Source organism: Pipistrellus hanaki, assembly GCF_964339955.1.
Source record: "Pipistrellus hanaki genome assembly, chromosome: 17".
NCBI classification, from domain to species: domain Eukaryota; kingdom Metazoa; phylum Chordata; class Mammalia; order Chiroptera; family Vespertilionidae; genus Pipistrellus; species Pipistrellus hanaki.
The window spans coordinates 19,317,474-19,342,963 of record NC_140519.1 but is presented as its reverse complement, the minus strand read 5'-3'; the positions used below and the strand labels follow the sequence as shown (position 1 = coordinate 19,342,963).

The window sequence follows — 25,490 nt, the reverse complement described above, 5'->3', positions numbered from 1 at the left end:
GAGCTAAGAAGGGGAGAGACACCAGAAAATATGAATTCAATCTAATGTGATAAATGCTCTGATGAATATATGTAAAGAGGCTACTGATCCAAAGCCAGGGGGAGGCACGTGTGGTGCTGGGAAGATGAATGGAAGATGCATGGGGATTAGTTGGGTAATGCACCTGCAGGGAGCGAGGAGAGGGTGCCAGGCAGTGTGGATACAAACAGGCTTAAGAGTAATCAATAATGCTTATACCACAAAAATGCAATATCCATTCAATTTTAATTATTACGTTTTATTATTTTACAATATATTTCAAAAAAATGCTGTTACAGTTGCCTTAACTGCTCTATAAGACCTGGAAATAAAAGAACACTTAGAATTAGAACACAGGAACACCAAGCTATAATAACCACTTGTACTGAACCATTGCTACCAAAGGGATGTAGTCTTTTAAAGAAGCGGATGTGTGGCAATGCAAAATAAAACACAAGCTTGTTAAAACAGAACAGTAAACTTTGTTTTAATGGCTATTGAAAGGAGGTGGGTTTTTTTCCAACACGTCTGGTTCTGGCAGCAAGTTGTATTATGCATTTAAAGCAATGCATGCCCTGGAAGCTTATATTTTCATTTGTGCGTGTCACCTGACTCAGAGCCCAGACATCTGAAAACTATCTTTCTCAGCACCCTCAATACCCCTCCCTCCAGAAGGTCACAATGTTCAAGATTCTTGTTGGTGAATCATTTTACAATAATTTTTCTCTAGTAACACTGGATGCTTTTAATTTTCTCTAAAAGAGAAGTAATGAAAATGCAAAAAACCCCTCCAGGGTCCAATTTTCACTTCACATTCTCCACGCAATAAAATAGCAGCTCTACATGTAGATGAAGAAGAATTTCATTTTCTCCCTATTAGTTTTTAATCGTATTGGCATTAAAATTTATCTGGATTTAGTTAGATTTCCAAAAGGAAAATTTTAGTTGCCAAATATTTCAGAAATGCAATAAAAGCATTGCATATACGTAATTAGCTCTTATCTAGAAAAAATATATATGTATACATATTTATATTTATTTTTCTTACCTTCACTGAAGTTCTTTTTTTCGGGCTGGACATGAGAAACAAAATCAAGTGGACCAATGCTGGCTTTATTTCTTTATAAGCAATAATTTTGAGTATTTTTTTTTCATTCAATACAACTGCAAGTTCATAATAAATTCACAAAAGGCAATACAAGGAAATACCTACTGAATAGGCACCTACCAAGCAACTCACATGTTACGGTTAGACTCTACCAAATGGCACTGTGGCATTATAGGCATCCAATTTTTGTTTTCTTTTTCAAGTTGTCAGTTCTTTTTCTATTTTTTTTTTTTTTTTTAAAGCAGGAAATAGTGTGTAATCACAAAATAAGGCCTAGAGACCATTGACAATTGCTCCCAATATTATGGTGGATGTTACTCTCAAGAGCTGATATAAACCAAACAGAACAGCAGTCAAACTACATTTGGTCACATCCAGTCTCAATAGCACTTTGCTGATATACATATTTCCCTCTTCTTGAATGATTGTGTATTAATTGTATTAAAATGATAACAAGATTGCAAAGTTTTTGTAGAATTGTATTTTTAGGGGATTGCTACATTCAAATGAGTACATTTTCATTCACAAAATGTCATTAGTAATGACCTTTCTATAAACATGGTTGGCAAAATTTTTTAAAAGGCACAAAAGGGGGAAATGAGAAACATTTTCAACTCTTATAGAGTACCAAAGCCAGTATCTTTCATGAAGAAAAACAGAGGAAAATGTTTTATTTTTGCACAACTTGAGCTTAGTAATTTATGCACAACTTGAGCTTAATAATTTCTCTTCAGATAGGTCCTGAGACCTGAGGAGAAAAATGAGTTTTCCTTATCAGGTGTTTCATGTAAAATAAAATGTAAAGCTGCTCATATAATGTTTGGTTTAATTGTGGACCCATGTTTTTTAAAATGTGAGGCAATTAAACAAAGGAAAACAAAACCAAAATACCTTCATAAACAAAGCAACTCTCCTTGTAGCCTGTCCTTTTTACCACTTAGTGGGGCAAAATGTCCAATAAAATGTAAAGCGCAGCATACGCAATCATGTAATCTAAAAATTTTCCATGATAACTTATTGCAAATTGCACTTGACAGTTCACCACAACAATGGAAAACTGGCCCCTTGTTCGTTCACACAGTCCTTGCACCCCAAATTGAAGTCACCAGTAGAACGATCTGGATAGAAAGTTTGCAGCTGTGCTCAGCCAGCTGGCCCCACCCTCCGGGTGCGAGCCCACGCGGGACACTGCTTTATCCTGCTCCTTGGTGGGGCTCTCGTCCTCGGGCAGGTAGTCGGGCAGTTCTGTGTTCTGTTCTACTTCCACAACCATATCCTGGAATGGGACCAGCATCTGACACAGGGAACATGTGAAGAGTGATTGCAAAGTCAATATAATTGATAGTCATATGTCAGAAGTGAAAGGTCAGCTTTCTCCTCATTCTAAGCACCACAGTATTTATTTTCAGGGGCGATAGTCCTTTGATAATGTTCCTCTTACATTAGCTAGACACTGTGTAAACAGAAAGGCAGAACTACCCAGGAATAAATGTGTAACCTTTGTCTACTTCAAGATGACGGAGGTTAGGAGAAAAAGGGGAAGGGGACACTAATGTAACACTGTATGTCAGCTATAATTTAAAAAAATTTTTAAATACATAAACAAGACAAAAGCAGGTCAGCAGATGCCGAAACCGGTTTGGCTCAATGGATATAGAGCTTCGTCCTGCGGACTGAAAGGTCCCGGGTTCAATTCTGGTCAAGGGCATGTACCTTGGTTGTGGGCACATCCAAACAGTAGGGAGTGTGCAAGAAGCAGCTGATCGATGATATTCTCTCATCGATGTTTTCTAACTCTCTATCCCTCTCTGTAAAAAATCAATAAAATATATTTTTTTAAAAAGCAGGTCGGCAGATGTAGCTCAGTGGTTGAGCATTGACCTATGAACTGGAAGATCACAGTTCTATCCTGGTCAGGGCACATGCTCTGGTTGTGGGCTTGATCCACAGCAGGAGGTATGCAGGAGGCAGCCGATCAATAATTCTCTCTCATCATTGATGTTAGATGAGAATCATCTTTATTTCAGTGGAGATGTCTTGAAATCAATAAAAATGTATTTCTTCTCTGAAACCAATAAAAATGTATTTTAAAAAAAGACAAAGGCAAGCAGCTGGCCCCTGTCAGGTTTGCTCAGTGGTTAAGAGCAATGGCCCACAGACTAAAGGATCTCAGGTTCAATTTCTTGTCAAGGGTTGCAGGTTTGAACCCTGCCCCAGTCAGTGCTCATGCAGGAGACAACCAATTGTGTCTCTCTCTCACATCAATGTTTCTCTTTCTCTCTTGCTTCTCCCCCCCTCCCCCTTCCTCTAAAAATCAATGAAAAATATCCTTAGGTGGGGATTAACAACAAAAAAATCAAGCCATCTGGCTACGGTGTGGGCCTCTGGAGAGCTGAATCTCCTTTCTATAGCACTTCAAATGGGCTGAAGTCATGTAGATTAATTTCCCTACCACACACAGCTAGTGGAAAGAACAGCAAAAAGCAAAGCTTTTCACTGTGTATATCCACCTAAGGGTGGGACTGGAGTTTAATTTTGGGGACTGGTAAAACTAATTAAGGTTAGAAAAATATTTAAAGACCAATGCAGCCCTAGCTGGTGTGGCTCAGTAGATAGTGTCGGCTTTTGGACTGAAGGATCCCAGGTTGGATTCCTGTCAGGGGCACATGCCTGGGTTGCAGGCCCAGTCCCCAGTAGGGAGCGTGCAGGAGGCAGCCGATCAGTGATTCTCTCTCATTACTGATGTTTCTCTCTCTCTCTTCCTCTCTGAAATCAATAAAAATATATATTTAGGCCTGGCCAGTTTGGCTCGGTGGATGGAGTGTCAGCCTGTGGACTCAGGGGTCCTGGGTTCGATTCCAATCAAGGGCATGTACCTTGGTTGCGGGCACATACCCAGTGGGGAGTGGGCAGGAGGCAGCTGATCGATGTTTCTCTCTCATCGATGTTTCTAACTCTCTATCCCTCTCCCTTCCTCTCTGTAAAAAATAAATAAAATGTTAAAAAAAAATAAAAAAATAAATATATTTTTAAAAAATAATAAATAAAATAAGTAAATAAAGACTAATGCAAGGAAACCACACCTCCTTTATTTCTATATAATATTGGCAACACATCTCCACTGAAATAGAGAAAATTCTAAAATTAACAAAATATAAGATATACAAACAGGTGAAATCCACAAAAGATCTTTCTATACCTCTAAAAGAGTTAAGTATTAACCAAGAAACACTGAGATAATCTTACCCAATCACACTGCTATATCCTTGGCAGCTTTTAGTTTAAAAACAGTCTGCTAGCCATGAAGAACAATTGGGAGTCAGTTAGGTATAAAGAAAGCCTGTAGCCGAAACCGGTTTGGCTCAGTGGTAGAGCGTTGGGTCTGCGGACTGAAAGGTCCCAGGTTCTATTCCAGTCAGGGGCATGTACGTTGGTTGCGGGCACATCCCCGGTGGGGAGTGTGCGGGAGGCAGCTGGTCGATGTAGCTCTCTATCTCTTTCTCTTCCTCTCTGTAAAAAATCAATAAAATATATTAAAAAAAAAAAAAAAAGAAAGAAAAAGCCTGTAAAACTGTTACCTCTTCTCCACTTTCACTTTTCACAACTTGCTGCGCCTTCATAACCTTAGTTGATGCTATCGCTGATGCCAAAGCCTAGGCCAAGACAAAAAAGGGACAAATTTGAACACTGATTTGTTTCCTAGAATCTTGAACATATTTAAAAATCTTGAGCATATTAAAAATACTAACCTCTGCTTTCAAATCTGACCGGATTCGCACCACACATCTTTGAACAGCCATTTGAAAAGTAAAGCTAATGACACCTTTAATTTTTAACAAAGCCTCTTCACATAGATTTCTCCGAGACTGAAAAAAGTAAAAGCAAACTGTTATCAAAATTGGCAAAATACTAAAAGGGAATAATCAACCGAAACCACACTAAACAGGTCATTGGATTTGGGGGAGGGAGGGTAGGACCATGGAGAACAAATGTCCCCATTTCAGTTCCACCATCTCCTATGTGAGGGCATGGGAGAACGGTGCTCCGTCAAATTTAGTACATTTTATAAGGTCAACAGAATAGTATTCTCTGCTAGATTTTTTCAAGCTCATTACTAATATTTAGTTTTAACAAGAAGCCAGCCAATGTCAATTTAAATGTTAAAGCAAAAAAGAAAAAGTGCTGAAAATTAGACATACCTTTTGCTCAAGGATGGGCAAACTCTGGTAGGCCAGTTGTTTTTGTAAATAAAGTTTTAGCCCTAGCCGGTTTGACTCAGTGGATAGAGCATTGGCCTGCGGACGAAGGGGGCCCCAGTTTAATTCTAGTCAAGGTACATGCCTGGGTTGAGGGCTCAATCCCCACTGGGGGTATGCAGGAGGCAGCTGATCAATCACTGATGTTTCTATTTCTCTCTCCCTCTCCCTTCCTCTCTGAAATCAATAAAAATATATTTTAAAAATAGTTTTACTGGAACACACTTGCACCTACGTGTTTACAGAATATCTGAAGCTAGTTTCATTCTACAACATAGTACTTGAAGACTATAAGCCCTGAAAAACTGTAAATATTTACTAAGTGGCCCTTAAAAGAAAAGGTTTGCTGACCTCAGCTGTAGCTTAAAAATCTCTAGAGATAAATTATAATAAAGTTAGAATTAGTGAGCACTCAGTGTTTGACTATTTTTTTAAAGCACTTGGTATTTATAACCGTCACTACATCCTCCATAAATGGCATTCTCAATAGGTACCCACTTCATTTTCAATATCCTCTTTTTGGTTCTCATTTGCTCTTACAGTACAATATAACATATACCTCTCAATGCTTCTTCAACTCCTAATAATACACTACCCTGGTCTTCCACTTATACCACAGTTAGTCCATCTCTGTGCCATCTTATCTCCAAGATCTAGTGTCTAAAACTAAGGGATTTTCTTTTTACTTCATCCTTCAGTAGACTATTCTCATCATTTCCACAGAGAAACACAGACATATCCCAGTATGCTTTTCTTTTTATTTGTCTTCAGATATATCTACTTAGATATCAAGTAAGTGGTTATCTCAAACACAAGATCCAAAGAGAAGATGAATTAAAAAGTAGTAGTTTTTCCTCATCCCATTTTCCCTCCCAGCCCACACATCTAAATTTTCCTGTTTCTGTGCTGGAATTAGTAGGTTCTAATTCCATACTTTTTTTTTTTTTTTTTTTTAAAGGTACGATTTGCACCACTGTCTTATTATTATTATTTTTTAAAATGTATTTTTATCAGGGTAGGGGCATGGGCTAGGGGGTGAGAGCAGGCGGGAAGAGGTCAATGGGGGAAAAAGGTAACATGTAAAACTTTCAACAAGAATTTTAAAAATATACATACACATATTGATTGATTTCAGAGAGGAGAAAAAAATAAAACATCAATGACGAGAGAGAATCATTGATCAACTGCCTCCTGCCCACCCCTTACCAGGCACTGAGCCCACAAACCAGGCATGTGCCCTTGACTGGAATCGAATCAGTCTGCAGGCCAACGTTCTATCCACGGAGCCAAACCCGCTAGGGCTGAAGTACCATTACCCAGGCACTGGTACTTCTGAGGGGACAGGAATCTGCCACTGATGCCAAGTCTCTGGATCACATCCTGAGCACTGCCTTCAAATTACCCAATTCATTCTTCTCTTCTATGAAATAAAATCAGCTTTCCCACTTATTCCCACATCCTTCCAAACAACTCACATTCTTGCTATCTCCCTATTTAAACCAATTTTTCACTATTCCCAATTACATTTTAATACTCCCTGGGGCAAGGATTTAGAATAGTGGGCATGGCAGTGCATAGACCTACAGGGGCTGATCGAGTACACTGCCTGTGGACTCTGCTCTGCTGCGTCCTAAGTTCTGTCACTCTCTTTAGAACTTTTTAAAAATTATAGAAACAGAAAGTAGAGTAGTGGTGGGCTACAGGGAAGGAAAACAAGGAAGTTATTGTTTAATGGGTACAGAATTCCAGTTTTACAAGATAAAAAATTGTACATACATCGATGTATGGTGGGATGAAGGCACAACATTATGAATGTATTTAATACCACTGAAAGCTATACTTAATAATTGTAAAAGTGGTAAATTTTATGCTAAATATATTTTACAATAAAAAATTTTAAAGAATTTTGCCTAGGCAGCTCAGTTGGTTAGAACACGGTCCCAAAATGCCAAGGTTGCAGGTTCAATCCCCGGTCAGGACACATACAAGAATCAGTCAGTGAATGCATAAATAAGGGGAACAACAAAACAATGTTTCTCTCTCTCTCATCAATAAATTTAAATATATTTTGAAAAAAATTGTTAAAACATTTAATCTACTAGCAATATATTTGGAGGCTTATAACATATGCAGAAATAAAACATATGATAACAATAGCACAAAGGCAGAGAAAAGGGAAATGAAAGTACAATGCTATGTCTTACGTTATGCATAAAGTGATAAAGAATAGCTCCCACTTATCCACAATTTTGCTTTCTGTGGTTTCAGTTACCTGCTGTCAACTGTGGTCCAAAAATATTAAATGGAAAATCCCAGAAATAAACAATCCATAAGTTTTAAATTGCGCATCATTCTGGGTAATGTGATCCAATTCCGCACCATCCCTCTTCCACACACACAAATAATTCATCCCTTTGTCCAGCGTTTCCATGCTGTAAATACTACCTGCCTCTTACTTAGCAGTCCTCCTGGTTGTCAGATCAACTGTTATGGTATCACAGCACATGTGTTCAAGTAACTGAATTATGGCCCAAAGCACAAGAGTAATGAGGCTGGCAAAATATGCCAATGATAAGCCATAAAGTGCTTCCATCCTTTAATTGAAAAAGCATGTATGTATAGGAAAACACAGCATATATAGAGTTTGGTACTATCCGTGGTTTCAGACATCACTGGGGCTCTTGGAACTTATACCGGTGATAAGGAAGAACTACTGCAATAGTAAGTAAGCTCCACTGTGAGAGTTAAAGATACATAAAATAAACCCTAGCGGGGAGGATTGGGGGAATAAGGACACATATGTAATATCTTAATCAATAAAGAAGAAAAATAAGTAAATAAATAATAAAAAAATAAACCCTAAATCAACAAATAAGAAGGAAGGAAAAAAGGAGGTGATCTTGACAAATATCCTACGTGCACTTGAAAAGAATATTATCTTGCTGTTGGATGGGACATCCTACAAATATCAATTAGGTTAAGTTGGTTATTAGAGTTGAGTCTTTTATACCCTTACTGATTTTCTGTAGAGTTGTTCTATCAACTGAGAGAGTAGTATTCAAACCTCTAGCTCTAACTGTAGATTTGTCTATTTCTCTTTGCATTTGTCTTTTTTTGCTTCATGTATTTTGAAGTTCTAGTATTAGGATATAAATAGTTAAAATTGTGATGTCCTCTGATTAACTAGCCTCTTTATCAGTATAAAATACTAGCATTGGGACATACTCTTCCAGACTGTTAGCAGGTGACACTGAGGAAACTATTTAACATGATTTCTCTTTCCCATCTGATGAACCACGTGTTTATAAAAATCTTACCGTATCATCAAGACCATCTATATGTAAAACCACTGTTTTGGCACGTTTGTTAGTAGTTCCCAAAAAAAATTGAGCTTTCCTTCGCCGTGAATTCATTTCATTGAAATTATCACCATCTGCCATATTAGAAGATTGAAGAATGTCATAGATTTCAGAGGCCAGCAGTTTTGTTTCTCCCGGAGTTGTAGTCCTTGAAAAGAAATATATATAAATTTGTATTGTCACTTCTATTGGATTCTATAATTTTATTCCTCAAGTTTGAAAGTCTTGCTTTCTTCATTCTGGTTTGTTCCATTTAAAATGCCAGTGAATCCTAGAATAATCAATAATGTAGAAAAAGCATCTAGTCTATAATAAAGCCTTCGCATTTCATTTTAAACCCATGGTTCGTTGATATTCAACTCATCATCACTACAATGATATAAAAGCACATTTAATTGAAATCATTAATTAAGTACAAAGTCAAGTAAAAAGATCAGGATATAACAAGTCCCTGGATTAACACTAACATTCAACTCCGAATGTGAAAGTAATCTGACCTTCAAGAAAATACAACATAAAAATCCGAAAGGAGAAAACAAATTAGAAGATCATTCATATTAGTTATTCAATAGAGATTCCTTAGTAAATTCAAACTGATTCTGTTTCTTAATTTGCAATTTTACATATTTTTCAAAAAGCATGTATCATAAAACCACAATTCAGACAAAAGTTTTTATTCTTACATTTTTAAATCCTACTATAGCTCCCCACATAAACATTTGTGCCATGCTACCCAACAAACTTGATACACTGAAGAAATGTTCTGTTCCTGCTCTGTCCACTCACATGTGGCTATTGAGCACTTGAAATGGGTCTGTCAAGGGCAACTAAAGAAATGAATTGTTTACTTGTAATTAAATTTAAATAGCCACATGTGCCTAGCCTGTGTGGCTCAGTAGTTGAGCATCGACCCATATACCAAGAGGTCCCTGGTTCCATTCCTGATCAGGGCACATACCCAGGTTTCAGACTTGCTCCCCAGTAGGGCGATGCAGGAGGCAGGCGCATTTCACCTATAAAGTCCAAACCCTTTAACATACATTCAAGGCCTCTAAAATCTAATCTCTACCAACTGAGCTCTACCAAAGCCAGCTCATTGTGACCTTTTATAAATGCCTTTTATAAAAGGAGTTTCTAGGCTCAGCTAACTGCCATTCAAAGTACTATGCTTGTACATTTTAATTTTCCATTTCTTTCTCTTCAAGAATAGGGGTGTATTAGCTCTGTACCTTCCACAAAGCCTAATACATATTTTTGCAATCCATTTGCTTACTGAATGAGCAGGAATACTACAATTTCTAATATTCAGACTGTACACATTCTAGCCACAAAGACCTTCAATTCCAGGCGACTTTCTAGAAGGGTCCTCAATTTATTATACACCAAGTGCTTTTATGAGTCACTGTTGACCATAGAGGTCAATTTGAATGACTTTGGCTCTGTAATGCACAAAGTTATGAAAAAGACTACTTTTTAAGAGATGTCTCAGCACTTTTCTGATAGCTGTTTTAGTTTATTGGAAAGGTCACTGCAGTTCTGAGATATTTTAAATATTGCCAACCTTAAGTTGTAAGGAGTACGAGGATACTGGCATATTGCTGACCAACAAATCAGTAATAAATAATCATCTCCTTCTTTTAAAAATACTAGTGGCTCGGTGCACAAAATTCATGCACGGGGGGTTGGGAGGTGTCCCTCAGCCTGGCCTGCACCCTCTTCAATCTGGAACCCCTTGAAGGATGCCTTACTACCTGTTTACAGGGATCGAGCCTAAACCGGCAGTTGGATATCATAATCCGGGACTGCTGGCTCCTAACTGCTCACCTGCCTGCCTGCCTAATTGCCCCTAACCACTCTGCCTGCTGGCCTGCTGGCCCCCAAATGCCCCCCGCTGCAGGCCCGATCACCCACAACTGCAGTCCCATCCTGGCCTGATCACCCACAACTGCCCTCCCCTCTTGGCCTCTAACCACCTCTACCTCGGCCCCACCACTATGGCCTTGTCCAGAAGAACGTACAGAAGCTCTCCTGGAAGCTCTCCCAGTCTAATTAGCATATTATCCTTTTATTTGTATAGATAGAGGCCTGGTGCAAGGGTGGGGGCTAGCTGGTTTGCCCTGAAGGGTGTCCCAGATCAGGGTGTGGGTTCCCTTGGGGCAGCCTGAGTGAGGGGCCTGTGGTGGTTTGCAGGCCACCACACCCCTATGGGGTGAGGGACCCACTAGGGGGCTGTGTCCAGCCTGGGTGAGGGGATGAGGGCTGTTTTCAAGCTGGCCACACTCCCTTCAGGGTGGGGGTTTCCACTGGGGTGCCTGGCCAGCCTGAGTGAGGGGCTGATGGCTGTTTGCTGCTGGCTCCCAAATGCCTCCCACTGTGGGGAGCCTCATCCCATGGGGACGTAGCCAGCCGAGGTAAAGGGCTGAGGGCCATTTTCAGGTTGGCCACATCCCCACCCTGCAACCCAGGATCCCAGCCCCTCCTTCAGCCACGGCCAGGGCGGGGAATCTTGGCTTCCTCTGTCACTGCGGGCAACCCAAGCCTCCTGCTCACTCCAACTCTGTGGCCGCTGCCGTCTTTGTTGGGATAATTTGCATACTCACACCTGATTGGCTGGTGGGTATAGTGGAGTGATGGTCAATTTGCATGTTTCTCTTTTATTAGTGTGGATGCTTTTGAAGAAAAAGAAAATCCAAGAGCATCTTTACTAATAAAAGAGTAATAATTAGACCAGGAGACCTTCCGGACAAAGCCTTGGTAGTGCGGCTGAGGCAGAGGCAGTTAGGGGAGATAAGGCAGGAGGCGAGGGCAGTTAGGGGTGATCAGGGTGGCAGTGGGGGGGGATGGGGGAGAGAGGGGAGGAAGTTGGGGGCAAGCAGGCTGGCAGGGGGAACCAATTGGGGGTGAACAGGCCAGCGGAGGGGGGGATGTGCAGTTGGGGGCAAGCAGGCTAGCAGGGGGTGGCAGTTGGGGACAAGCAGACCAGCAAGGGGAGGGGGGCGGGGGAGTTGGGAGGGAGCAGGCCAGCAGAGGGGGCAGTTGGGGGCGAGCAGGCAGGCAGACAGAGTGGTTAGAGGTGATCAGGCAGGCAGGCAGGTAAGCAGTTAGGAGCCAGCGATCCTGGATCGCAAAAGAGATGTCCAACTGCTACCCGAGGAGTCCCAGATTGGAGAGGGTGCAGGCCGGGCTAAGACACACACACACACACACACACACACATATACACCCCTACACGAATTTCGTGCACCAGGCCACTAGTTTACAGAATAAAAAGCTTAGTCTTTATTTATTTTTTAAATATATTTTTATTGATTTCAGAGAGGAAGAGAAGGAGAGATGAAACATCAATGATGAGAGGGAACCATTGACTGGCTGCCTCCTGCATGCCCCCTACTGGGGATCGAGCCCACAACCCAGGTATGTGTCCTTGACCAGGAATCAAACCTGGGATCCTTCAGTCTGCAGGCTGATGCTCTATCCACTGAATCAAACCGGCTAGGGCTAGTCTTTATTTATTTATTTATTTATTTATTTATTTATTTATTTTAAAAAATATATATTTTATTCATTTTTTACAGAGAGGAAGAGAGAGGGATAGAGAGCCAGAAACATCGATGAGACAGAATCATCGACCAGCCACCTCTTGCACACCCCCTACCGGGGATGTGCCCGCAACCAAGGTCCATGCCCCCGACAGGAATCGAACCCAGGACCTTTTAGTCTGCAGACTGACGCTCTATCCACTGAGCCAAACCAGTTTTGGCTAGTCTTTATTTTTAATAAGCCAAAATTATTGTTCAAATACTATGATTCAAAACATTCAAGTAGAAAAAGTCTAGTTATATAGTACATTTGGCCATAAATGTTAGAGAGAATGTATAATTAAACAAGTACTAATTGTCCTAATCTTCAGGCAAGTGAAAATGAGAGCTGATTAATGCCCTGGATTTAGTTCAGTCTTTAAAATCTGACATCAGAAAAAAAAGACTACCCTGAAAGGCTCCTTCACAGAGTAATTGGAATTTTTCTCTCAGTAATTTAGTATTCCATAATGAAGTGTATTGTCTCACCACTTTTTCTAATGAGTTATGTAAATTGAAAAGGTTCAAAACTTACTCATAAAACACAACTAAAAAGTGAACTATGATCTTTATTATACAACAAAAATTATTTTTATTCTGAATACAAGTATAATATTTTCTTATTGGTCACATACAGCAAGTCACTCTAATTCTTAGATGCTGCTAATAACATTTTATATTGCCCATAAAGGCCAGTTAAGACTTCCATATACTTCACGGTGAGGCAGGATAGTAAGCTAGGAAAATTCCTTGACAAGTGGAATGTGGAAACTGAGACAGGCAGCTGAACAAACTGGCCAAGCAATTTACAGCCAGATACAGGTCACCCGGTTTGGCTCAGTGGTTAGAACTATGTGGACTGAAAGGTCCCAGGTTTGATTCCATTCAAGAGCCCATGCAGCCAAGACCAGTTTGGCTCAATGGATAGAGCGTTGGCTTGGGGACTGAAGGGTCCTGGGTTCGATTCCGGTCAAGGGCATGTACCTTGGTTGCGGGCATATCCCCAGTAGGGGGTGTGCAAGATGCAGCTGATCGATGACTCTCTCTCATCGATGTTTCTAACTCCCTATCTCTCTTCCTTCCTCTCTGTACAAAATCAATAAAATATATTAAAAAAAAAAAAAAAAAAAAAGAGCCCATGCAGGCTTGATCCCCAGTGTGGGGCATGCAGGAGGCAGGCAATTGACTATTCTCTCTCATCACTGATGTTTCTATCTTTCTCTCCCATTCCCTTTCTCTCTAAAGTCAATAAAAATGTATTTTAAAAAATAAAGTTGTGATGTCACACTTTATTAAAGGGATTTTTATTTATTATACTTCATGTTAGATATTCCAAGTACTTTTATAAAATGCATCATATATCAGAAATATTTCTCCTGAAATAGCAATTAGCAAGTATCTTAAACTGGGTTCAAATGTTTTAAATTGACATTTTGAAAATTCCTGCCCAACTGGCAGGGATCAGTGGTTGAGCATTGACCTATGAACCAGGAAATCATGGTTCAATTCCCGGTCAGGGCACATGCCCAGGTTGCGGGCTCAATCCCCAGTGGGGGCGTGCAGGAGGCAGCCAATCAATGATTCTCTCTTATCATTGATATTTCTTTGTTTCTAAATTAATTTTATTGATTTTTTACAGAAAGGAAGGAGAGGGATAGGGAGTTAGAAACATCGATGAGAGAGAATCATCGATCAGCTGCTCTTGCACACCCCCCACCGGGGATGTACCCACAACCAAGGTACATGCCCTTGTCCAGAATTGAACCCAGGACCCTTGAGTATGCAGGCCAATGCTCTATCCACTGAGTCAAACTGGTTAGGGCCATTGATATTTCTTATCTCTCTCTGAAATCAGTAAAAATATTTTTTAAAAGAAAATTTTCTTCACACAGGGATCCAGAATAAAAATAAAATGTAAAAAGGTTATTACCACTAATGATACGATTTTATTCATGGAAGAGTTTAAAATTAGGACATAATGCCAGAGTGACAGAAAACTTCAAATTCTTTTCACAATTAAAGAACTAAAAGTAACAATGACTTTGAAGTCAATCTGATTGACTGTAGGCACTAATCTGACCACAATACAAGTAAAACTTGCTGTTGAATCACATTAGAAATCTCCGCAACATTCTGTAGCAAAACATAATATCATGATTAAAGGGCAAAATATTTAGCACACAGAATTTTCCCTATTTTATAAAGTATTACTCTCTGCTTCACATGTGAAGAATAAACTCCATTTCCACTCAGTACTTCTGCTTTTTGGTTTCCCCTTTCATTACTGTTAAATAGAAAGTTTCTCTTCAAAGTAGTAACCCTTCACAACAGATTTTCTTGGTTCTATGGCTCTTTCTGGGATATGGGAAGACCTCTCTTTTACTTCCTTAGTTGCTTAAGTCCATGGAATCACAGCTAAATCTCCCCCTAATACAGTATGCTTACAGAGATCCTGGAGGAATCCCATCCTGACTGGCTCGACATCAAGAAAAAAAAAAGTATAGAACATAGATCTCTTGGCTACCGCTTGTTATATGAAAACTAGAATCCTGGTGCATGAATTCGTGCACTGATGAAGTCCCTCAGCCTGGCCTGTTCTCCGACATCCCCCGAGAGGTCCTGGATTGCAAGAGGGCGGTTCTCGGGTGATGCACCCTGGAACCAGACTCCCTCCTTTCTGGTTCCTGGTTCGTCACTCGAGAACCGCAGCTGCCAAGTCACCACCACGGCACAGCAGCTCCTGCGTTTAGCATATGCCGCCTGGTGGTCACTGTGAGTCTCATAACTACCAGTCAGATGGTAGAATGGTCAGACAGTCCCTTAGGCTTTTATATATATATAGATGGGATGCCAAAGCCTGATTCTAATACAAAGTCTTAATGTTTACAAGCCCAGCCAGCACAAGCAAAAACACATACTTTTAACATTCAAACATACAAACTTCAATGGTAAACAGAGATGATATCTTTTTTTAATTTATTTTTTATTGATTTCAGAGAGGAAGGAAGAAGGAGAGATAGAAACATCAGTGATGAGAGAGAATCATTGACTGGCTACCTCCTGCACGCTCTGTACTAGGGATCAAGCCCTGGCCATGTATCGATCCGTGACCTCCTGGTTCATATGTCAATGTTCAACCACTGAGCCATACCAGATGGGCAAGCTAAGAAATTATTTTATAGGCTAATTTTGTGGTACCTTTAAATTTTGCTCTAAATCTTTAAAGTTCAAATATGAAGTATATTTAATATATCAACATTAATTTTTCACCTACTTTCTCAACATTTAAAAAATTTTACCACATATTTTCAACTTCAATAATTATACCTATTAAAGGTATCCATAATGGTCCAAGTTCATCATATGAATAAAAGAGGCATCTTTATTATGCTTAAACCTTTCACTGTATCCACTAGCACTATTATATAAGTTAAAAATAGTTAACTGTAGTGCCCTGGCCAGTGTGGGTGATTTGGTTGGAGCACAGTCCTGTACACCAAAAGGTGGCAGGTTCAATTCCCAATAAGAGAGCATGCCCCAGCGGCTGGGGCACAGGCAGCAAGCAACAGATCAATCCGATCAATGTTTCTCTCTCACATTAATGTTTCTCTCTCTCTCTCTGTCTCTCCCTTCCTCTTTCTAAAATCAATGTAAAAAATAGTTACCTATAAGGCACTAATGCACAGTAGGAACAAAAATAAGAATAACTTATATTTTACACACTTTAGAATTTACAGAGCATTTCTTACAGATATTATCTTACTGGATTATCAATTACTTTGCAGATATTACCTTCAGTCTTACAGATAAAGAAACTGATGGGCAAAGAAATTATTTGTCTCAAATCAGAACTAGATTCCAAATTTTTACTAATGAAATTCACCTCAAACCATAGGCAATAGTTAATATAATTGATGGCAGTCAGTATTTTGTTATTAACTCCTAATTGATCACCTGAGTAAAAATAAGGAAACTTCAGTCTCTATCTTGTCATTATCAAAGATCTAAGCACAAAGAACTAGTCTGTCACGTAGCCGACCCCATGAAAACAAAATATTTAAGTAATGTCTAAAAAATGAGATCAATAAAATAAAATTTATCCAGGAATAAAGAACACTAATAAAAACAAAAAACAAACCCAAAAAAACAAAAAAAACACTGTCTTAGAGGTGAGTTTAGATGATACTTCACTGATATAATTTAACCTGTAGTATTTGGAAATTATAAAAGAACTTTTGTGTCCACTCAAGCCAAAGAAACTGCAAGATAAGTTTTAAAAAGTCAAATTAAATGAAGTGATTATTTATTATAAGTTTAAAGGCAGTCATCTTCTATATAAGATAAAAAGTGAACTAAGATAAAGCCTCAGAAAGCTTACCTTTTGCCTTCCAGACACTGGAAATATCAAAACACTGAATCTTCAATTTCTAGCCTCTACAAAGAAATCAGCAAGGCCTAAGAAAGGAGCAAACCAGACATTCCCAGAGGCAACACAGCTGAAGGACCAGAGATAAGGTAACAGCCTCAGCACTTTCCTCATCCACAAAACTGTCACCTATCAAACCTACTTCAAAATGTTGTAAATAACAAGATGAACCGTACAATTACAAACACCTATTAGCTAAAATGCTAAGTAAATAGCACTAGTCCCTGAGAGCCTTCTCAATGATACTCAGGAAAATATCACCAAAAGCCTTTTTTGTCATAATACTGATAAAGGTTCATTTCCGTTAAGACTGGGATGAGGTAACAAAAGAATTTTGTGAATATTTTCAATGTTGATTAGTCTCCCATATTGCTCTGCAATTTACTTTACAAAACTTCACACAAGGCAAGATTTTCTTTTTTAAAATATCCATAAATACAATGTTTATCAACATTTTAAAATAAAATTTGAACATTTACATAAGGACTAGTATTAAAAACAAATATTTAAGCCCTACCTGGTTTGGCTCTGTGGACAGTGTTGGCCTATTAACTGAAAGGCCGTGAGTTTGATTCCAGTCAAGGGCACATGCCTGGGTTGTGGGCTTGATCCCCAATGGAGAGGTGCAGGAGGCAGCTGATCAATGATTCTCTCTCATCATTGATGTTTCTTTCTCTCTCCCTCTCCTTTCCTCTCTGAAATCAATAAAATAAAAAAAAAAAAAATATATATATATATATATATATATATATATATATATGTACATATATAAGGAACATAAGGATATTGACCATCAGAACTTTTTTTGTACATATAACCCACATTAGAATTAAAATTTCAGTAAATTCATATATTAACAATGAGTACATATTTAACAAGAAGATCCACGTTTCTACTGCATTGGGAGACACTATTGTACTTACTTCTGTATAACGTTTTGCAAGCTTAACATCATACCCAGTTCTCCCTTCATCTTTTCTCTGTTAACACGGCATTCTGCCAAGTATCGAAGAGCCTGCAGCAGAAACAGTAATACATTAATTCATGTGTCCAGACTATTCAAAATTAAACCCACTACTAACTTACTGCAAGAGGAAAACAGCTTTTTCTTTTTACAAACAACCGGTTTTTGAAGTGTTTAGAAACCCTTCTTTAAATGTGATCATCAGAGCAGTCCCCTGGGGGTGAAACGATCCTTTGAGCTAAAGTGGCTGATTCAGCTCTTTGAAATGAAGGTTCCTAACTTATCTGCAAGGTCAAAATCAGATTGTTCCCAGTTTTATTTTCATCACTTCATCTTGTCAAGGATACAAGAAACTATATTCCATTTATTAATTTCAGGGAGTAGTCCTTACAGCCATCATTTCCTTGGATGCTTTTCACATAAAAATTAAAATAAACTGCTGAGAGGGTCAAAACATCCAACCACCTTCATGGAACCAACTGCTTCTAGTTTTACAATTCACCTTCAATATGTCTTTTTGTACTGAAAAGCAAAAGATGAGCTCACCTCACAAATTTCTACTTTCTGAGTTCATTTTTCCTAGAGTGCTTTTCTCTTAAAATGTAAAGTGCATTTTGTAAGTATATCCTTCGCACACCGATTCTCTAGGGATCTCATTAGCTGAGATCCCATAATCTGTCATCATTCACCAGACGATGGTACATGATTCTCAGGAGAATACTTCTGTGAACCACGCCATCCAGAACTCTGCCATCTCAGTCCAGTGACATTCACATTTTTTAACCACTACACCATTTTCAAAGTGCCTGGTCTTTACCAAAAACGATACCATCTCTGTAACCACAAATTCAACCTGTCTCTGTCTATAAGGTCCTATCCTTTCTGCAACTTCTCCTACCTTGACTTTCATTTCAGTCCTTAAAGGATTAACAGCCATGAGAATTGCCATCCTTCCATAAATAATAATAATAATAATCAGGACCAGAGGCAGCATAGAACTGTAATCCCCGAGAGAAGAGAAATGATAAAGGGGGCCCTACAATTGCCCCATCTGACTGTGTTGGAAGCAGTTTCCAGACTGTAGCACAGGGAGGAGGAGCCCAAATGGAGGTCACTGGTCTTGCTGAGTGAGGGGATCAGAGATCAGAGTTGGGGAGGTTGGGGTGTGCAGTATAATAAAAAATAAATATTTGATCTCTGGTTCCCGGCACAAAGCTCCTAAAACCCTTGGAACTTTCTGGGTGGCGAGATGAGCTCTAAAAACTCTTGGACAAGGAGATTCACAATTTCTCAGGTGGTGACTACATCCTCCTGCCAGGAAGGAGGTGCACTCCAACTCCACAGGAATAGAAGTTCCTGTGCTCAGGACCCTTCCAGACCCCGCCCTGTGTACCTGTTCCATGTATCCTTTATCATAAACTAGGAAACGTAAATAAAGTGGCTTCCTGAGTTCTGTGAGCCATTCTAATAAATTGCCAGACCTGAGGAGGGGGTCAGTGTAACGCCCAATTTATAGCTGCTCTGTTAGAAATATGGGTGATGTAATACTTTCAACTGGCTTTTGAAGAGAGGGCAGTCTTGTGGGACTTGGAGTTTAACAGCTCCAGCTAGTTTGTGGCAGAATTGAATTGGACTGTTGAACACACAGCTGGTATCCACAGAGGATCAGAGAATTGATTGGTGTCAGAAAACATTTTTCAAAATATCCTTAATCGCAAAATTACAACACTGAGACTGAAACCACTAAAGGCAACTTACAAGCAAAGCTGAGTGGACAACAGGGGGGTTGGGATGGTCCATAAATAAAATAAGGCCAGGCAGACATCCCTGATCCTGGACAATGGCTCTTCTATTTAACGGATCTGCCGCCAGGTCCCGCAGCTGGTTAACTACCGATAGAGCATCAGGCTCTTCATTCATGGTGGAGGAGGAGGAATTCATCTTCTCTGCCAATCACATGAACAAAATCTTCTTACATTCTGTAGAAATAGTTTGCAAGATTAGTTCTAGGCTACCGAAGGACATTATGGCATTTGTTAAACAATTAGGATTACAACACCTTAAGAAATAACAGATGAGTCTAAATCACAAAAAAGAATTGGCAATTCCAGTTTAAGGAAAATGAACATAGGCAGCTGACTAAAATAAAAAAATAAAAATAAAAAAATCAAGTTATTTATGTGTATACAATGTTCAAAGAATATGTGTCATCTTCAATATTCCAATAAATTCCTTTTAGTAATACATATTTTAACACTAAAATATCACAATGAACAAGATCTTTACAGTTCAAGATTGTAACACACAAAGGATTGCAACCTTCACTACACTTCTCAAACTGTAACATTGCCAGTACTTTTTTCTCTAGAATACTTCTGGAGTCTAAGTCCCATCTCAGGGACAGCTTTTTTCTTATTCATCTGTGAACAAAACCCAGCAAACTGAGTCTACAAAAGATAAAATCCATCAGGAAAAAAGAGAGTCAAAGAAGGCTGTGAACAAAGAAACCAAGAGGGGGACCTCACCCTGGGCCTGAGCCAGTGGAGTTGGGAGGTCACAGTGAGTCTGATCTAAACCTAAGCACATTTGTCCATCTCTGAGAGTGCCATGTTCAGAAGAATGAAACAGAATTTGGTGGATTCATTTGACAGATAAGTAAACAGTCATAGAGAAGTTAAATTCCTCCCAGGTGGCAAAAGTTAATATGGTATAGAACTTGGCTAAAATCTTATTTACTAGCTCTTAAACTGGTCAGCAGTTTTTCCACTTCCCATACAATTCTTTTACATTCCCATACAATTCCATAAAAGTGAATATGATATTTTTTAAAAATGTAACATGGTAAACATACAAAAGCCAAGAAAACAATATTTTAAAATAATCTTCATATAAACAGAAAGTTAAAAATATAACTTCAAACCAAATTACACAATGTATACTCCTTACTAGGAAGAATATAAAGGTACAAATACTTTCCACAAATTACTAATTTAATGTTCATTTCAATAACATTGCCAACTGGGGAAAGATGCTAGAGACAAAATTATAAACTATAGAAAAGCTACTACAGTTACTTTGGCCCGGCTGGTGTTGCTCAGTGGTTCATGGCTGACTATAAACCAGGTCACAGTTTGATTCCCAGGCAGGGCATATGCCCAGGTTGTGGGCTCGATCCCCAAAAGGGGACATGCAGAAGGCAGTTGATGAACGATTCTCTCTCCTTCCCTCTCTGAAATCAATAAAATAAAAATATATTTAAAGTTATTCTGTAGTCAATTTGGCTCGATTGGTTGGGTGTTGACCTGCATGCACCCAGGGGTTGCCAGTTCAATTCCCAGTCAGGTTTCACTCCCAGTGGGGCATGCAGGAGGCAGCCAACTGATGTTTCACTCTCACATAGATGTTTCTGCTTCTCTCTCTCTGAAAATCAATTAAAATTTTTTTTTTAAGTTATTGGGGGAGAGATGTAAGAAAGTAGAACTGGCTCTATCATATATTAAGAGTAAAGCAGCAGGAGTGGGGTGGAGGTAGAAAGAGAAATATTACTCCCAGAAAAGCTGTTTATATACTCAATAAAGTGAGTCAGACCCAGGGCCCACTACTTGGTAACCATAATTTTAGGCAAACCACTTATACTCTTTATGTTTCTTAATCTGTAAAATGGGGTTAGTTGTAGCAGCTACCAAATGGTGCAATGTCCAAATTAAAGTACATGTTAGACTGGTGCCTAGCTCATAGTAAATGCTCAATAAATGATAGTTAAAAGTTATATGGAGCCAAAACCAGTGTGGCTCAGTGGATAGAGCGTTGGCCTGCGGACTGAAAGGTCCCAGGTTCGATTCCGGTCAAGGGCATGTACCTTAGTTGCGGGCACATCCCCAGTAGGGAGTGTGCAAGAGGCAGCTGATTGATGTTTCTCTATCATTGATGTTTCTAGCTCTCTGTCCCTCTCCCTTCCTCTCTGTAAAAAATCAATAAGATATATATATATTTTTAAAGTTACATGGAGTCAAAAATCAATGAAAAACTATTTAATAAAACACCAATCAGAAAGAATATATGCACCCCTAATGTTCATAGCAGCACAATTCATCATAGCTAAGATTTGGAAACAGCCTAAGTGCCCATCAGCAGATGAGTGGATTAGAAAACTATGGTACATCTACACAACAGAATACTATGCTGCTATAAAAAAGAAGGAATTCTTACCATTTGCAGCAGCATGGACAGACCTGGAGAACATTATGTTAAGTGAAATAAACTAGGCAATGAAAGAAAAATACATGATCTCACTCATTTATGGATAATAAAGAACATTATAACCTGATGAACAAAAAGATAGACACAGAGGCATTAAAGCACCGAACAGACTGTCAAATTACAGCAGGAAGGCTGGGGAGTGTTGGGAGCGGGAAGAGATCAATCAAAGGACTTGTATGCATGCATATAACACAACCAATGGACACAAGACACTGGGGGGCAGGGGATGAGGGCATGCGACAGGGGGTAGGGAAGGCTGGGGGAAAGTCAATGGGGGGAAAAAGATATATGTACTACTACTGTATGTAATACTTTAAACAATAAAAAATAAAATTAAAAAATAAAGTATCTTCAGGAAACAAAAAAGAGAAAAATTATTCAATAATTATGAATGACTTCTAAGCAATTTTTAAAACCCACTGCTAAGAATTTTTAACTCATACCATGTTAAAAAAAATCGTATTCCAGATAAAATTAGTAAGTTTTTAAGTCTGCAAGCAAATGAAAAATAAAGGATTCAGAGAAAACAGAGCTTTATCAAGACAGCATTTGGGAGGCAATTTTCTGAAATGAAAATATTACAGTTACTGGAGCAATTTTTTAAAAAGACTTAAAGAAGTAGACTGAATACACAGGGATAAGACGGGGTTTGGGGGCATGGTGTATCTTAGGTGCTTCTATAGCAACAGCCTGAATATCCCTGTTTATAAACCAGCTTACCCATGAGCTTTATGTGCTGTTACCAACACAAACCCTAATTCAAAATGGAATCAGCAGAACTAATTACTGGTTCAAAGGCCCAAGAACCAAGTCACAGTTAAGAACCAAATATTTGGCCCTGGCTGGTTTTGTTCAGTGGATAGGGCATTGACCTGTGAAGTGAAGAGTCCAAGGTTCGATTCCCATCAAGGGTACATTTCTGGGTTGCAGGCTCAATCCCCAGTGTGGGGTGTGCAGGAGGCAGCCGATCAATAATTCTCTCTCATCATTCATGTTTCTATCTCTCTCTCCCTCTCCCTTTCTCTCTGAAATCAATAAAAATCTATTTTAAAAAGAACCAAATATTTGCCCTAACTGGTTTGGCTCAGTGGATAGAGTGTCAGCCTGCAGACTCAAAAGTCCCAGGTTTGATTCCGGTCAAGGGCATATACCTTGGTTGCAGGCACATCCCCAGTAGGGGGTATACAACTGATAGATGTTTCTCTCTCATCGATGTTTCTAACTCTCTCTCCCTCTCCCTTCCTCTCTGTAAAAAATCAATAAAATATATATTTTTTTAAAAAGAACCAAATACTCAGGGTGATGGCTTTTTACATAAAACATTGGCCTTGAAACTGAAGAGCTCTATTCTCACCAAGGAGTCCTTAGAGAACTAATTACTAGTGGGAAGTATTCTGAAAAGCGTACAGCCTTCTTGTTCCTTTGGGATGAACAAAAGTCAAAACAGTTAAAACTTCCAACCCTCAAAGCTCAGTGGTGGGGAGAGGGCTTAAATAAGGATCTGCAAAGGAAAAGGTCAGAAATATAACAAGGCACCAAATACCCAAGCATAAGGAGCAGAGGCTGAAGCTGGGGCCACGTACTGCATTTCCTATGGCACTTAAAGAAAGGCAAGAAAGGCTGGCAGGAGCTGTGATTTGCTCCCCTAAATTAGACAAGCTTTTTTAAGACATATTTTTTATATTTCAGAGAGGAAAGGAGAAGGAGAGAGAGAGAGATGATGAAAGAATCATTGATGGTTTGCCTCCTGCATGCCCCCTACTGGGGATGAACACCCCTCCCCCCCCCAAATATGGGCATGTGCCTTGACCAGGAATCCAACAGTAACCTCCTGGTTCATAGGCCCAGGCTCAACCACTGGGCCACACCAGCTGGGCCTCCTTTTTTACCTTTAAGACCAGCACCTGATGCAAGTTAGTTTTGAATTACTATTTAAATATTCATGTATATATTTAAGATTTTTGGATGCAAAGCTAAAATTGCCAAAACAGACATAGTTAATTTTTTAAAATCATATCCTCACCAGCAAATGAGAAAAATGTAAAAACAAAACAAAAAAAGCTTTGTCTTTATAATTCGTCTTATTACAACACATACATACACACTGCATACCTTTTATTTTCTATTTATTTATTTATTTATTTAGTTAGTTAGTTAGTTATCTATCTATCTCTATCTATTTATATGTTTATTTATTTGGTTCAATTTGGACAAATCATTACAAGGCAATGAATGGATACTCCCCAAACGTTAACCAGTACTCTGGTCACCTAAGAGATCTTGTTAAAAAGCAGATGCTGATTTAGTAGGTGGGGTGAGGCCTGAAATTCTGCATTTCCAACAGGCTTCCCGGGGAGAGCTAGGGTGCTCAGGGGAACCACACTTGTAAGAAACCAGGATTTAAGTGATGGATGTGAGACACCTGTAGGGTAGATGTCCGAAAGATTTTTCTTTCAGCCAAGATTTGTGATTCGACTCAAAGAATTATTAAGCTCGCACATATACTAAGAGCAACAGCGGACACACACACACACACACACACACACACACACACACACCCCTGGTCCGGAAGGCGAGTCTTAAGTCAGAGCCATAAGCACTGAGATCACACCTGGCTTTCCCCTGACTAGCAACCGACAGCAACTCTTTGAAAAGTGGGTGTAGCCCCTTCGAGCCTCAGTTTTCTCACATCATAATCCTGAGAAGCTGTCCCAGAGCAAAAGAAAACGAAAACTTAAGATGATATTAATAGAGTACCGGCAGCTACCAAACAAGAACGATCCTTGATCCTGCGGGGACTTCCATTCCCCCAGATGTGGGGGGCTATGTCCTGCACCGTCCTAACCTCCAAAGGAGTTGCTGACAGCACGAATGCATCCCAAGAAGGGCTTTGTTTTGTTTTTAAATACAAGGATGTGAAGACTGGTCTCTCTTGAATGAAGTCAAACACAAACTATGTGATCATGCTCTTAGTGTGTAGACACGATGGGGCAGAAAACTAACAGAAAGTTACCGAAGAAGCACCCGAAGAGATGGAGGGAGATGACACCTATGAATAACGCTATAGGATTCCTAAAGATCGGACGTGCGAGGGGCAGAGAGGAAGTGAGTAAAGCTAACATTTGCACAGGGCACATGGGAGCGGGCGCTTTAAAGAGCCAGGCGGGGTCCTGATCGGAAGGGAGGCCGAGCGAGCGCCCTGCCCAGGCCGCCCCGCCGCCTCGGAGCAGGGTCCGCTCTCCGCGGCCTTCCCGGCGGCGCCTCCGCTTTGTCTCCCGCCCGCGGACCCTACGTACCGCTGCAGGGCTTCAGGAATCCGGGGCCTGCCGCACCATCGGGGCCGCACCGAGGGACGAGGCAGAGGGGCGTGGGGAGGGGGGTCCCCTCCGTTCGCAGCCGCCGCCGCCGCGGCCTCGGATGCAGCGGACACTGACTCCTAAAGCCGAACGGCGAGGGCGCCAGCGGAAAGAGCTGCTACGGACTCTCCCCCATGACCCTGAAACCTCCGGCGGGACTGCCCT

At 39.9% G+C, this 25,490-nt stretch overlaps 1 protein-coding gene across 2 annotated transcripts; it reads right to left on the bottom strand.

Annotated features, from left to right (window-relative positions):
- Positions 1 to 245: 245 nt before the first annotated feature.
- Positions 246 to 25,480, bottom strand: ARMC1 (armadillo repeat containing 1). Of its 2 annotated transcripts, none has more exons than XM_084864403.1 (7): positions 25,266 to 25,480; positions 19,468 to 19,688; positions 17,669 to 17,760; positions 8,700 to 8,889; positions 4,876 to 4,992; positions 4,705 to 4,779; positions 246 to 2,420 (listed from the first exon to the last, which is right to left on the bottom strand). In XM_084864403.1, the coding sequence occupies exons 2-7, from the start codon at positions 19,648 to 19,650 to the stop codon at positions 2,229 to 2,231; spliced, it is 849 nt and encodes a 282-aa protein (XP_084720529.1). In that variant the 5' UTR covers positions 19,651 to 19,688; positions 25,266 to 25,480; the 3' UTR covers positions 246 to 2,228. The 2 variants fall into 2 exon arrangements, with proteins under 2 accessions (XP_084720529.1, XP_084720530.1); XM_084864404.1 differs by having other exon boundaries at positions 19,468 to 19,655; positions 25,266 to 25,477.
- Between the last annotated feature and the right edge of the window lie 10 nt (positions 25,481 to 25,490).

Bases quoted from the DNA above. Each gene is read 5' to 3' on its own strand.
- ARMC1 (XM_084864403.1), bottom strand. From the start codon at position 19,650: ATGAATTCCTCCTCCTCCACCATGAATGAAGAGCCTGATGCTCTATCG. The intron at 4,993-8,699 runs GTAAGATTTTTA...TACTTTTTTCAG, and splicing joins TAGATGGTCTTGATGATACG to TCTCGGAGAAATCTATGTGA. The intron at 4,780-4,875 runs GTTAGTATTTTT...GTCTTGGCCTAG, and splicing joins GGTCAGATTTGAAAGCAGAG to GCTTTGGCATCAGCGATAGC.